The 15,662-nt window shown below is 31.0% G+C and overlaps 2 protein-coding genes across 3 annotated transcripts; both read right to left on the bottom strand.

Annotated features, from left to right (window-relative positions):
* Window positions 1-36: 36 nt before the first annotated feature.
* LOC124829199 (importin subunit alpha-2-like) lies at window positions 37-5,040 on the bottom strand. Of its 2 annotated transcripts, none has more exons than XM_047302665.2 (11): window positions 4,619-5,040; window positions 4,369-4,465; window positions 4,198-4,289; window positions 3,980-4,111; window positions 3,444-3,629; window positions 2,238-2,401; window positions 2,078-2,156; window positions 1,432-1,560; window positions 1,212-1,339; window positions 715-1,112; window positions 37-587 (listed from the first exon to the last, which is right to left on the bottom strand). In XM_047302665.2, exons 1-10 carry the CDS (start codon window positions 4,832-4,834, stop codon window positions 737-739), a joined length of 1,599 nt encoding a protein of 532 aa, XP_047158621.1. In that variant the 5' UTR covers window positions 4,835-5,040; the 3' UTR covers window positions 37-587; window positions 715-736. The 2 variants fall into 2 exon arrangements, with proteins under 2 accessions (XP_047158621.1, XP_047158619.1); XM_047302663.2 differs by having other exon boundaries at window positions 175-570; window positions 4,619-5,010.
* Window positions 5,041-6,082: 1,042 nt separating this feature from the next.
* On the bottom strand, window positions 6,083-8,540 carry LOC124829202 (calmodulin-binding protein 60 B-like). The gene is made up of 8 exons (XM_088097536.1): window positions 8,381-8,540; window positions 8,221-8,287; window positions 8,018-8,064; window positions 7,368-7,867; window positions 7,063-7,223; window positions 6,756-6,959; window positions 6,488-6,656; window positions 6,083-6,376 (listed from the first exon to the last, which is right to left on the bottom strand). Exons 1-8 carry the CDS (start codon window positions 8,497-8,499, stop codon window positions 6,234-6,236), a joined length of 1,410 nt encoding a protein of 469 aa, XP_087953662.1. The 5' UTR covers window positions 8,500-8,540; the 3' UTR covers window positions 6,083-6,233.
* Window positions 8,541-15,662: the final 7,122 nt, after the last annotated feature.

Raw genomic sequence — 15,662 nt, 5'->3', positions numbered from 1 at the left:
GCAGGAGACTGTCCTTGCCACCTGAACACGTTGAGATTAGAATAGACCAATAGCCCAGAATATAAATATAAAGTTGGGGTTACACAATAATTGCACCATAATTAACCAGTACGAACATAACGTGATAATAATAAAACTATGAAGGGGTAAAATAAAGCTTACAAAGGAAGGGGATAAAAGAAAGAGTCCAAGGTTCCTTGTAATGTAACTAATGGGTAGTAGCATTTAGCATTTGCCATTTGCCAAAAAACCAATCGTAATATTAACTGCAATCTATGACATATATAACAAGATAAAAAAAATATCACAAGACTGAGCATTCATTAATTCTATGGAATGATCACTTGGCAAAAAGAAGACTCTACGGTGGCAAAAAAATATAGCCACAAAGCATTTTACACCATGAGATATGAAATACCAGGCACTGCAAAAACCCAAGCCGGTCCAGCAACCATGTATTTACTTGATGGACCATGTAAGACCCAATGACAATGACAAGACTTTGACCTGTCCCCCAACTGCTGTCCCGTCATAATGGAGGACTTTACACAGATAGACCAACCAAAACTCCTGCAGTTGATGAAATTCTGAATAATCATTGAACAATTGAAGAAAGCATAAAACACATGCAAACTGCCATAACATATTTGATTAGTTTCATTAAATCATAAACAGATAAGATAAGCAAGACCAAAGCCAAATATAAAATTATACCCCAGTAGAGTATGAGCATCTTCTAATTAAAGTTGAATCCACCGGAAGGCACAGCAGGAGCATCATTGTTACCAAAGTTGAACCCTGACTGAGATGCATCCCCAGGAGGCATAGTCTCGTCTTCCTCCTCCAACCAATATGTCTCAAGAATCTTCACTGCCTTTTCATAAATCTCTGTATTGTCATGACTCTGGAGGTTCTCAATTTTCTCCAGCCCCTCCGCGTCATCAATCATTTGGGCATATAGATTCACATCACCAGTGTTGCCAATACTTTTATCAGCTTCTCCCACCTTCAAGATGTTTTCAAGGCCTTCCAAGCAAACTGTTACAATCCTAGGATCGGGACAGATGAGAAGATCACACAAGGGCTTAATACACCCTTGACTTACTAGGAACCTGTAAACCAGAGATAAATAATTCATATCTTGCAAGAAATAAAATCATGATATCGTATTAACCTCCTGAAGAATATTAAAAAGCAGTGCTTCTCCATACTTGATTTGTTCGTGGGAACCACCAGATGTAGCATTTGAGATGGCCCAAGCAGCCTCTTTCTTGATATCAAACTCGGCATTTTGAAGTAAGTTGACCAGAGGAGTAATTAAATTAGCCTCAATCACAGCCTGTTATTATCAGGAACCAAACAACATATTATTGCAAGAACATAAAATAAATATCAATTTCTAATTATCATAAAATGAAGAAGTAACTAAACCTGAATCTGCTGTTTATTCCCAGCTGTAATGTTCGATATAGTCCAACAAGCTTCCTTCTTAATGCTTTTTTTATAATTATTGGTCAACAGATTCAGAAGGCAAGGAAGTGCCTGATGATTGATGATAACCTATTGAGCAAAAAACAATAGGTTAAAGCAAACATGAACTAGAAAAAAAAAATCATCAGATAAGAGTTTGATCAGGTGATCTTGGCAGTAACCTATTGAGTTACACCTTAAGAACCAAACTACAGATTGGAATCGTCTAAATATGACATTCCGGATAAAATCCTTATATGTCCAGCCGAGAGAAAGAATTGGCATATATGCCTCAAGTAAATAGCATTTCATTTTGATGAATGTTAGTTTGAGGGGGAAGGGAAACCACAAAGATCTAGTAACCTTAAAAAGAAACATTAATGGATAAACTTCTAGATGATAAACACACTAGATGATAAATATATAAAAAGTCATACTGTAGGGCACTTTGCATCAACGGTAAAAAAGAAAAAATGAAAAGAAAATTCAAAAGGCTAATTGCGAGTAATGTTATCACTGTTTTCCTTATTCTGTATTAGTGTAATGTAAACAGGCAAAGTCACACACTGTACACAACAACTACAAGGGACATTCTTGAACATAATACCTGTGTCTGCATATCATCTCCAGTGACAATATTTCCAACAGTTCTAAGAGCAGGAATTAGTACTGAAGGGGATGGATGCCTGAAGAAGTGTGGGACAGCATTAAAATGACATATGAGATACATGTCTTAGCATAGTCATTTTTGAGAAGGGAGTACTCACATTAGAAGCTCAACAAGTCGGGGACAAACACCAGCTTCAATCACAGCTTGAATTTTATCATTTGTACCATCAGAAAGATATGACAGTGCCCAACATGCATCAGTCAAGACTTCTTCATCATTTGAATGGATAAGACGTGCAAGAGCAGGCAGTGCAGGTTTAACCTTAAGGAAAAAACTAGTAAAGTAAAATGTATGATCGGTGATATAAAAATAGCAGCCAATAATCAATCAGTAAAAGCATGACACGATTAAGAAAACAACTACTCAATGATATAGCCAATGGGTAACCCTAAAAGTTCTTTTTTTTTTGTTACTAGTTCAATATTACCGGTTTGCTTCCATGATTGTAAGGACAGCAGTTAACAGTATAATTTGATAATAATGGCCTACTCAAGATGTACACAAGTGCAAATATATTCAACTGGAGAGACTGAAGCTTGGCTCCTAACAAGTGAGTTGTCCCACGAACTATAAAATGATGCCAAATACAACAAAATAGAACTGAAATTTAAAAAAAAAAAAAAACACTGAATAAAATATGAAAGAGCGCTATAAGATAGTGCACACCACTCCCTGTGACCAGAGCAACCTTAACTTTCCAAATTTCCCTCTCCCTCTCACGACCCACCCTCTTATAAACATACACTTTTTCCCTTCCAGGACCCGGCCAATTCACACCCTGCGAGCTATCAATTCTATTACACTCAGGGTTCACACATCAATCTGAGCCCTTCCTCACAGCCCTTCTATTCCTTATTTCTCCTAGCATAGACATTAGTTTCAGAGCCTGAAAGCATATTTGCAACTTCATAATAGGAGAGGAAATATTTTGTTGATATAAAATAAAGAAAAAACTGAAGAATGTTCATCAGATAATAGGACCAACTATAATAAGGTATAAATATAATGCATAATCACATAAAACTTTAATCTATAAGGTAGATACTAGACACAGAGACTTGATAAACAAGAACATTCAAAATAATAAATTGAGTTATATATAACTGCTTTCCCTTTTAATCATGTGACAGACACGCAAATTTCAATGTTGATAACCACATAAATAATATTTCACCAACCAAGGATGAGCATTTCATCATATTAACAGAGAATATAATATCTATACAAAATGTAAGGGCCAAAAATATATATTTTTCACCAAACTTAATTATTTATAGAGATTAAGCAATAGATATTTCTATACCTGATCAAAAGGAGGCTGTGGCTTGCCCCTACAGAAGTTAGAAAGTGTCCAAGTAGCATTTCTAAGCATAGAAAGCTTCGCCTGTTCGTTCAATTGAGCTAACAAAGGAATCAATGCTCCATGACCGAGAACAAGGTCACGGCATCTAGGAGAATCCCCAGCAACATTTCCTAATGCCCACACCGCCTATAAATACCCAAAACACCAACAGAAAAATTGTTAAGTTACTACAAAATGATAGCATGACACAAGGCAAATATGCAACTACAAGGTACTGTTGTCTGTCTTCTGTTGTTAGCTACGTATTAATAGTTGATAAACAAAATACCCAGCACAAGTACAAAGCTGACCGCTCAAACCCCATTCCCTTTTTGCAGGCACGTACATAAGAACACCAAACCCACAAACATCCAAATCCAAAAACAGAAAAGTGCTACCCTTTTAATTTCATTAACACAAAAATTATGATCTCAAACTCAAATGTTTTTGGATTTCACAGGCAAATGAAGGTATGTTGAGATATGAATAATATATACCTGTTCACGGACATCATCACTGGGGGAAGCAAGTAGCTTCACGAATATTGGTACTGCCCCATGGTCAATCACCACCTTGGTGTTTTCAGACGTTCCAGAAGCTATATTTGTCAAAGCCCAAGCGGCCTCAAACTGCAACACGCAACAGACAAACAACCACATAAGTAATATTCAAATTACTAATTCAAAAACAAATAAAAAAACAGACAAGCAAAAACCTGCAACTGCGGAAAGTCTTCCCTCATCAGAAATTCGACAAACCGAGAAACCACACCAGTCTGAATAACTTCCTCAATCGGAGGACTTCGTTCTGGCAAAAAGAAAAAAACGGATCAACTAAACCTTCATTAAACTCACCAAACAAATTAAACACAGAGACCAATCCGAACCAATCGAAAGCAGCTTCCTAAACTGAGTCGTTGCTTCGAGCTGCAGGTTATTGTCCTCAGACCAAACACCAGCAACCATTGATGGTAGGTGTTCCAACTGCATCAACATACAACATCCAACCACACTACTTTCATTCAAAAATTAAATAAAGCAAACGCAACTATAACGAATTATGCAAATCAACTGAACAATCAGAGTGAGACGAATACACCAACAAAAGATAAAAACGAAAGCAATTCGATAATTGACCTTCTTCTCCACTAAAGTAGAGTGAATGGAAGCAGGAATCTGTTGAGGTTGGAGCCCTTCACGCCTCTTCTTCTGCAAACTCTCTTCTCTGCGGTTCTTCCGGATCTCCACCATGGTGTCTTCTCGCCGTCTCCGACCTTCCTCGGCATCCACCGCCACCTTGTACCGGTTCCGGCGGACCTCGGTCCTGGAGTTCCCGCTTGGGCGATACGACATCGTTTCGGAGAGAATCGACGGAAATTGTACGAACTAAGAAGCAGCGCACCGTTCCTCGGAGTGTTGAACTAGGGAACCTAACGGTACGGTAGGGTTTGGGATAACTGGATATGGGAAAGTAAAGAGAGAATTTTGGGTTTTCTTGAGAGTTTGAATAGGGGAAGTGGAAAGTGAAAGGTTTATATACGAGGGTGGAAGTGGAAGCAGAAGTTGTGATGAAAGTGGACCTGGATCCGCTCACATTTTCGAAAATGCCACTGGTTTGAACTGGATGAAGATGAGGGAAAATATTACTTCTATAGGAGATTGTAGTTTGTAGACGACACAAGTTAGAGTTGCAATACTACTTGATTATTTATGAGCACAAAAAGTCACTTGGCCCAAACAATACAAACCCGGCTCATTTAATATTTTATTATTCATTGCCTTCTTATTCTCGCAACCCCGTAATTTTCACTACAATCCCATAACTTTTAAAATCACATTAAATATATTTTAGAAGAAATATTTTTAAACAACCCTTTTTTTTTAAGGAGAATATATATAATAGGTTTAGGTACATTCAATAATTTCAAATTTAGCGACCAACTTCTCATTTTAATCTTATCATACGGGTCTTTTAAAAACAAAACTATGATAGAATTTCAAACTTCAAAATAGATAATATTTTGAATCCAGAAATTGGTTCTAATAATATTATTTGACAAATTAAAAATTGAAACAATAAAATTTTTAAACCGTATAATTTTACTTTATGATAGTTCTTTTAAAAATATAATTAGAATTAGATATTTCAAAGTGGAAGATACTTCGAATATAATGATTAACTCTAACTATCTGACTTCGAATATAATAATTAACTCTAATTATTGTAACTTAACGAATTTAAAATCAAAATTGATTTTATATTTGAGAATGAAAACCCCTTACCTCCTCTAATGTGATTGATTTGGAATCGGAAAATAACAAATGCATGATAACGTTATAACTTTACATTCCATCAAAAACAATTTATAAATGTTTGAAGCTACTTTTGCTATGAATTTTTTTAAAATAAAATATGGAACTCGTGAAGTTTGTGTGGTACGTACCAGATTTTTAAATCATTAACATATGAAGCATACAACGAAAATGTACGAGATAAGCAGAGTTCAGGTTATTTTTTGTCCATCAATTGTACCGTGCACTATTTACCTTCTTTGTTTTTTAACAAGAAAAAGCAATAGGATAAGTATTCTAAGTAGATGATTCGCGTACGAAACTAATTTTACCACAAATTGTACATGTGATTTTTTATGCTGTGAGAGCGCGAGGACCCATGTTCAGGATCTCTTCACTGCACTCGCAATCAAGTCTAGTAACTTCCACAAACATAAACATAAATATGGACACATTTTGTCTATGGAAACCAACCAAAGCCTACATACTCTAATAGACACATTTTGTCTGTTATGTCTGGCACTGAATTCGGATCAGAGTAGATATTGTGATTAGGAAGGCCTTCATCCCCATATGAAGTTGAGGCATACGGGTGACCATAACCTGCACGAAAAAGGTAAAAGCATACGAACAAGACATTTAATAGGAAAACAAGACAAGGGCTATAACTGAAATGAAACAGCCAAAAAAAGAGTCTAAGATCAGATTATATACCTTCTTGTTCAGTAGAGATATGTAACTGTTGAAAACCTTGCTCTGTAGCATCAAACTGTCTCACTCCTACACATGCCAATGGTGTTGAGCAGCTCAGTGATGTCTTGTGAACTGATATGAGATTATCCATATTTTGGTAAGCATGCTGTTTCATTATTTCCACCACACCCTGCAATTTGAAGAGGATCAAATCACTTCTAACCCACAGGTATAAATACAACAAAATCCTTAAATCTGTGAGAGGGCAGAATACAGCACAAGTGTTTACCTTTTCATCGGAGCTAAGAGTATCAGGGGATACATAATTTTGCCCATCAAAACTCACACCCACAAGGACATAGATGGAATTGAAAATCAAACTCGTCGATTGCTCCGCTGTGTTGTATACAAAAGTCTCGTCGTCATCTATCACACAAGTCTTGACATGTTCAATAATTGACATCCATGATCTCTTTGGAATGTTGCCAACCTTCTACATCTCCAGAGCAATAAATCAACATGAATATGCATATTCTACGTACGAATTTCAATAATTATTTACACATGATAAAAAAAAGGGAAAACCGAATTTTTACCTCAAGTAATGAAGATGGATTTGTTGTGTATAACCGCAAAAGGTCCTTCACGGTGTGAATTCCCTGGAGGGACAGCCTCTTGTGAATTTTTCCATCTTTGGCAATTTGCTTTAATCGCCAAACGTCATCGTTCAGGGAAGGAGGGTGGTGTTTCTTGTACGCTGAAACGACAAAATTTCAGTTCATTGAAATAGTTTTCTAAATAGACAAAGAATAGAATAAAAAATAAAACATCATAGATACAAATGACAATAACAAAAACAGTAGATACGACGTGAAAAGAATAAGATGTTTTTGAGACTTACATTCTCCTCTGTAATCTTTGACCACAAAAGGTTCGCTTCTACCTTCCTTAATGTTAGCTTCATTAGAAGTTGTTTGGATAACTTTGGCTCCCAACCTAAACTTTCTGCTTCGAATCCACCGTGAATTATCCGTGAACATAACTTTATCGATACAACCTACTCCGTTTTTCAATGTTATAAGTCTATCTCCATTCAACAATGGTCTTCGGCCATCTCTCTCACGCAAGATATTCACATTGAATTCACCTTCGGTCCAATCCTCACTTCCATTGAAACCGAACTCGCCATTGAGGGCACAGATTTCTACCTTTGCAGAGGAGAGGGGACCAACATTAACCACTGACTGGTCTCTGACATCAAAGAGAGCAATTTGAATGGGTGTTTTATCCTCTGATATCACGTTAGAGTGGGTAAAAATTATATCAGGCAATTTATTAGTGAAACGCAACTCAAAGGGCGATGCTCTGGACGTATCACCACCAATCTGATCATACCATGCCCTGTAACAAATTTGAAAAGAACATCACATATTAAACATTAAACAAATTAGGAATATATCTTCCAGATTCAGTAACAAAGACGACTAACCACGTAATACAAAGCACAAAACAATTATTTCTCATGAACAGAATTGAGCTAGAGAAACGGACCTTGCAGGTAAGTAATCTTGGATTCTACGTTCCACCTCCTCGCGTACCTAGCTCGTGCATTTATAATACACATCAGTGAAAGGTTAAAGAAAACGTGATATTCAAATACTTGGTACTGAATAGTAATCGCAATTTAGCAACTGCAAATAGTTAGAAACAGTACACATTTTTACATCATAGTAAGAGACTCGTTAATTTCTTACCACTTTTCGAAAGAAACGTTCAAAGTACAACTCGTAGTCGTTGGGCCACACCCCTGTTCTCAAATTTCTAAGGCCACACCACAACATAACAGCAAAAAGAAAAACAAATTTAGAGTTTGTATCAAGCGACATCATAATAAGTGTTACAAATGGCAAGTACCTAAGAGGCGCTTGTTTTGGATCATTATGTTTCTGTCTAGATTGCATAATTGGAATTCTATTAACTCTGCGCTCACCACTTTCATTCCCCTCGAAAGTTTGCTTATTATTTGAGACCATCCAAGGATTTGAAATGAATAACTCAAGCAGTTCTCAGATATCCCAACGACATAACCCTTAATGGCACATATATAAATGCGAGGAAGATGTAAGGAAGCCTCGTTAAGCAGTGCGCAAACGCGACAAGTAAAGAGACACTTGAGAAGCACTTAGTACAAACTACTTTTGTCTTTTATCAACCAAAAGAACAAACATTTTTGGACTCTAATGAAACATTGAAAACATAAAAGCGACCATCGGATTATTTTAACAATAGAAGGAACCACTATAACCATTCTTTGTTCTCCCAAAAGAATTGTGGAACTTTGAAATCAAAATAAATACTAACTAACCGCGTCGTTTGGTAGAAGACATAGTGATGCTGAACTTACGCCTTGGGACCTAGAAAGCGATGGATTGACAATGATTATTGTGAAAACGTAATTTGTGTACGATCATACGACAGGGGTACCAAAGAACATGCAAACGCGCTTTTAAGGTTGGTGAAACCCCGTTACCACGGTGACTAGTGACTATGTTTTTCTCCACCTACGCGCTAACGAAAGAAACACTGAGCACAGCATGACTGCGTTAAATTTTAATTGATTTTTTCCTTTGGAACTAGATACACAGATTCTATAATTGTAATAGAATTTTTTAACAAATTCTTTATTATTATTGACTTAACCTTGTTGAAATCATAAATTATATCTTATTTAAATTTTGATGATGGTAAAAGATGTATTAGAGAAGTATATGATAATAACATAATGAATAGAGTATGTATAATTCTGAAAACTCTCTATTTTGTTGATGGGTTGCAAAAAAGCGAGTCAAAGAAATAGCTTGAGAGATGAATGAAGTTATTTTATATTAGAAAAGAAAAACGCTTGCACTGGGCGGTGGTTGGTCGATATAGTCAATTTCAACGAATCTAGAACTGGCAGAACGAGAAGATGTTAACGAGGCAACGTGGAAGGAAAATATGGTTGAATGTTTTACAGAAACTATTTCACAGAAAGTTCCTGTCTGAGATGGGAAATTTGTATGAACTTCCACCTTCAAAAACCCTAACCCTGTATTTTTATCTGCGATTTCAATAATTTTAAAAAATTAAAATATATAATTTCATTTTTCTTTTAATAGAAAGTTTTATTTTAAAATTCAAATTTATAAATATTCAAATAATATTTAATCATTTAATCATTTTCAATATGCATATATGTATAATATGTGTAGAGAGGAAGTGATCGGTAGTGAAATTTCACTTTTTTATTTCTCTTTTAGTTAACTTTTAAATTATGTTATTTTTAATCATTTGAAATATTTTTTTAAATTTTTTAAGTCTTAATTTTTTTATTTACTCTTCCAAATACCTCATTTCATTTCAAATAATTTTAAATTTATCAAAATAGATAAGTTGTTTTTTAAATTGTCTGATTCATACACACTATAAAATATTTTATTATTGTTTCCGGAAAAATAAAAATTCATTTTTAATACTTAACTAGCATACGGGAAGCTCTAGGAAAAATGCTGTAATTCTACATATATTTCACTCGTTATATATCTAATTTTTGCATTCTATATAATTTTTTTTCTGAGAAATAGTAGTTTCGCACTAACTAAGCATAGTTGAAAACAAAATCTTGAAATTTTCCTCGCGATTGCAGAGTGTGGTGCGAGTATGCTTATTTTTTTTCTGTGTTGGTGATATCGTCATCCTCACAAGGTTAAGTGGGCCCGTAAATTTTATCTCAATTTCTTATTAAATAAATTTGAACGTTTAAAATTGAATTTTATTAATTTTTTTTATTGAGTATTCATAACTTTAATATTTTTTAATCATGTTAATGTGGTTGAGTTTGTTTGGAAGACATAAGTCTTGATAATGTAATTAATATAAAACAATAAATGATTTTTATTATTTTTAATAAAATTAAGTATGTCTGATAGTTGTGACGAGATGATAATTTGGTCGTTATAAAGATGATGGGATAATGATATATCTTTCATAAATACTGTGATGGTGTCAAAATATTTGTATATACATAAAAAACTTTTGTAGAACTTAAAAAATATATTTTAAATTTAATTTAATCTTACAATATTATTTTGTAAGATGAGACATGTAATTACTTATATGTTGTAAACACGTTTTAATCTTTGGTTAATGTGATATTTTAGTGAAAGAATCTCAAATAGATAAAATATATTAAAGTTAAAAAATATATTTTTTAAATTATATATTAATTTATATATATAATTATAGAGAAGAATTTTAGTCATATTTAGCTTTCATCATGATTTATCATTGTATATGAATATCGTATAAGAGTAGAGATATTATTTGAACTCCTAATCCACGAACTCACTTTAGTCTCCTCTAAATCTAGATCCTATTTTTTTGGCTTACTCAATAGTAAACTTTTCTAAAACCCCAACCTCCAAAACTCCCAAATAAAGTGAGCTGGAATATAGCTAGGATGGATTTGATCTCCCTAAAAAAAAATTAGCTTAGTTTTTCACTCTCTTTAAGTTTTATTCTAAATGTCTTTTACCTTTTAAAACTATTTTATCTTTTCAATGTTGTCACTCACTAATCCTTCATGGGTTCTCACTTTTCCACAATGCAAAACAAGTTTCTTCTTTCACTCTTCCATGGTTACTCAAATGGGTTCTCGTCCTTCATCATCTTTAAGGACACTAATAACTAATTTGTAAATAATAGAACGACTAATGGAGATTGTGGCGATAATGATATCTTAAAGAGACGCAATATTGTGAGATGATGAAGTGAGTAATATTTGTCACACTCTTCTCAACATTTCTTTTTTATTCTTTCCTTCCAAAGAATTGAAATTGTGAATGATGAGATTTTACATAAAACATGAGTTAAGGTTGCTTTCTAGTTTATGCTTATACTAATTTTCTGTTCCATATTTAGATATTTTAATACAACAAGAATAATATTCCATTGATAAAAAATAAATTTAAAATGCATGTTTTCTTCTAACAACAATACTCAACCACCAATACTACTCGTTTAAGTGTTCTTTAAATTATTTTATAATTTTTCATTGACATATATTTATTTAGATATAATTATTATTAGATTACTCCAATATTGATCATAGACTAAAGTATATCAAGATAATATTGTTCAACAATTATCGATACATTACAGATTTAAAAAAAAAACTATTAGTTCTTTCTGTATTTATAAATAGATGTTTCAAAAAAAAAATGTAACCATTATATGTTTAATTTCATAATAATTATAAAAATTGAAACTGAAAAAATAGAGATTTTTAGTTATAAAAGGTATTAACATTTATTTTTTTTGTGTGAAAGAAAACTAAAACCACGTGTAAAATGAACTAAATGTCTTTCCTTTTCATGTCATACTGAAAAAAGTTTACTTTGCAGAGGAATAAAATAAAAAGTTGGAAATCTTCTTCACTTAATTGGAAAATTTATTGCAAATAAAGAAAAATATTTTCTATTGTTAATATCAAATCAAATTTCAAGGAAACATATTTAAAAAAAATTAAAATAAACTAGTACTATAAAATGATTTAATTAGAATTTTAATCGTGAATTATATGTCTTACTAATATTTAAATTAAATTGGATAGTTTTAAAAGAATTAATATATATATATATATATATATATAACTAATGTAAATTTTAAAATATTTATTAATATATAAGGATATTTTATTTGGAAAGATAATGAGATTCTTATTCATCGATATTTTGTATTTTTGTTATGTGTGCCATCAAGAAAATCATAAATTTTTAGATTAGATTATAAATGTATTATTTTTAAGTTTAAATTTTTAAATTAGATTATAAATGTATTATTTTTAATTTTTTGGTTTATTATCATATATTTTTCATGCTAAAATGAAAGATACATGGTTTTGATTCATTAAATTTTCGTGGATATTTTAATATTGTTGACTTTTTATATAAGGGATTTTTTTGGCTCAACCAATGTGAATCAGTGTCAAACTTCTTTATGAAATGAACCAAATTGATGGATCTATTGAAAAGCATAACAAATTCGTTATCCAACATATTTTCAATGATATAACTAAAAATAACATGTCATTTTATATTATTAGCAAAACAAAATTATATTAACTATAGAATTCTACATTTTTTTTAACATGGTAAAACAAGTAAGATGACAAAACAAAATAATAATCATGTCACCAGTTAAGGAAAAAATTAAATGGTAGAAAATAAATTTTGAAAATAAAAGTTTTGAGTAGTAAAATCAATGAAATTTAATTAGGATTCAATTGAAAATACTCAAATTTATTATGATTTGAAATTTAATTAAGCTTAAAGAAAAGTATGCAAAAATAAATACTTATTTTTATATATGTTCATATTATCAATAAATAATATATTATAATGTTTTAATACTAAATTATAACCATATATTTATACAGTGTTACATTTTATTAAATTGTTTACCTTTTATATACTATCATAAAAAAAACTTTTGATAGCTAATTTTTTACATTTAACGCTAGAAGAAACTCTTATGAGACGTTCACTCATCCAGCTTCAATCCATACTATGTTCATAACAAACTCCATTAATCTCACTTTTTTTTACTCTCACAAGGTGATGTCTTACTTATTCGAAAAAATATTCTTTATAATTTGCTAGCATGTATACAAGAAAGCCTAACATCATAAATTTGATAAAATTTCGGCTTCGAAGTACGTGAAGTGAAAGTGATCATTTATGATCATAATCAAGTTGCATATGAAAAACAACACAAAATGATCTCAATTGAAGTCTTATCAAATTTACATAGACTTCCATGTAGGCATTATAATAAATTATGAAAACTATTTTTTTCAATATGTCCAATTAGACAATTTAAGATTTAATACGAATGATTAAAAATTTAATCATTTGTACTAAATCTGAATAACTAAGATTTGCTCAATGTTTAATTTAAATTATAAGAAATCTTAAAAAAACTAAAATTATTTAAATATAGAATATCTAATAAATCTAAAATTAATCAAGTTACTAATATAAACTAAAAATACAATTTAATCAATCACCTAATAATTAATCAAACATCATCAATAAAACTAAATTTGATACTAAAAATATCCTACAAATTTAAATAAATCAAACATATTAACAAAGCTAAAAAAAAGTGGTGATAGAAACTTCTCCGAACAAAGTTCCTAAAATCCTTAAATTTTGTTGGGCAAGATAAATAAAAGAATGGAAACATAATAGCAAAAATCATAGTTAAATTAAGTTATATCTAAACATGTAATTACGTATACGAAATGTGTATTCAGTATTTAGTGTACATAACAAACCTTGAATGAAGTTGGAAGATGGTATCACCATCGCTGTGGAGTTGTCGCCAATGAAAGAAAAAATAGAACCCGCGTCATAGTTTGAAGGTGTTCAAAACACATTCATTGCACGAAAGCAATATGTGAAAACAAAAAAAAACTACACCAAAAACCGTCAAACAATATGCATTTGCATTAGATGAAAGAAAACTTACCTCCGGTGATAGTCATACAAGTCACCACAATTACTAGAAGGCTTGAGAAAAGAAAACACAAAGAAACAATCAAAGAAAAATGCTATAGTGTTGTTTTTTTTTAATTCTTTAAACAATATATGAGGTTGGGTTCTATGAAAACCGACGTGGTAAGAGTTATATATGTTATTCCTATTCCTATAAATAAATGAAAGAGAGTATGTAATAAAAGAAAAAAAAAATATTTAAAAAATAGAAAGAAATACCTCATATTATTGTTGTTAAAAAGAGAATAACAAAGGGATAAGTAAGTTCAAGAAGATTGAGATTTATATGAATTAGAAAATAAAGGAATTTTTGGAGGAAGATTACAATAAGCTAAAAAAACTTTAATAATTTTCTCACTTGTGACGTCCTTTTCTTTCCGTTTTTCTTCTCTTTGTGGGTGAGCAATGGTAGGATGAATATGTGAAATAAATAATCCATATAAAATTTTACTTAATTAAATTATGAAGGACAATTACTCTTTTAAAAATGAAAGTAATTAAAATTGTAATGAAAGTGGAATTGGAGAATGATAAGGATGATGGATATGGAGGTTCTTCTCTCAAAAAGATGAAGACGTGGTTGTTGTGTAGAGTAAAGGAAAAGATGAAACAAAGGACCCTTACGACAATAAAAAGTATATATTTTTTGAAATTTTGTAATTTAATTTACAAAATGTTATTTGTTAAGTGAAAGAGACTACTTTTATTGTTTTCTAAAGTTAAGATACCATAGTTTTGAATAGAAAGTAATTTTAATTTTGTATTATAGACCAACAATATATTTAATTATCTTTTAATAATATATATCTAATTTTGATTTTAGCTTACTTAATTTATTACTGTTGGAACTATGTTAGAATAATGCTAAATTGTATTTACTTTCTTTTAACTAAAATATAAACAATATCTAATAATTTTTTTGAAGAAATAACATGCCCTAACAATAATGTAAACTAATAAATTTTACTCTAAGAAAATAACTTAAAAATAAAAATATATCAAAATTGATATAATTTTTTGGTTTGTTTTAAAAAAAACAACTGATCCTCATGTGTTTATTTATGTCAAAAACAAACTAAATTTTATAAAAAATTAACATAGAATTAATTTTTATTGAATATATATATTTTTGTTTATACCCATTTTTTGTAAAAAATAAATTCTTTATTAATTATTTATTGCAAAAAGACATTTTTTGTTCTTGCATTTCTTAAGAAAATAGAACAAATATTAGATAGTTTGTAGTACAATATAATGATAAAAGAATTAAACGATCAGTAATATCTTTTGTTGTTGACATGTGTGATTATTTTTTATGTATGTGTAGTTTATATTAGTTTCTTAAAATTTTATAGATAATTAAAAATAAAATAAAAATATGAAATATATACACTAGACCTTGTACAATTTTTCAATGATGAGAAATAAATTTGTTTATGAATATCTGAATTATTCCTCTAAAATGTTGATAAAGAAATACGATGCCGGTCGCTTTTTTTAAGGTTAATTTACCGTTTGCCTTTATGGAAAAAATCTTGTGGGTCCGATGGATTCAATATTTTTATTTTATTTTTTTACATTTTTAACAACATAAAAAGGTT

This window comes from Vigna umbellata, chromosome 8, assembly GCF_029865625.1.
Source record: "Vigna umbellata cultivar VRB3 chromosome 8, Vumbellata_1.0, whole genome shotgun sequence".
Taxonomy (NCBI): Eukaryota; Viridiplantae; Streptophyta; class Magnoliopsida; order Fabales; family Fabaceae; genus Vigna; species Vigna umbellata.
This window is presented reverse-complemented; position numbering and strand designations above follow the sequence as displayed.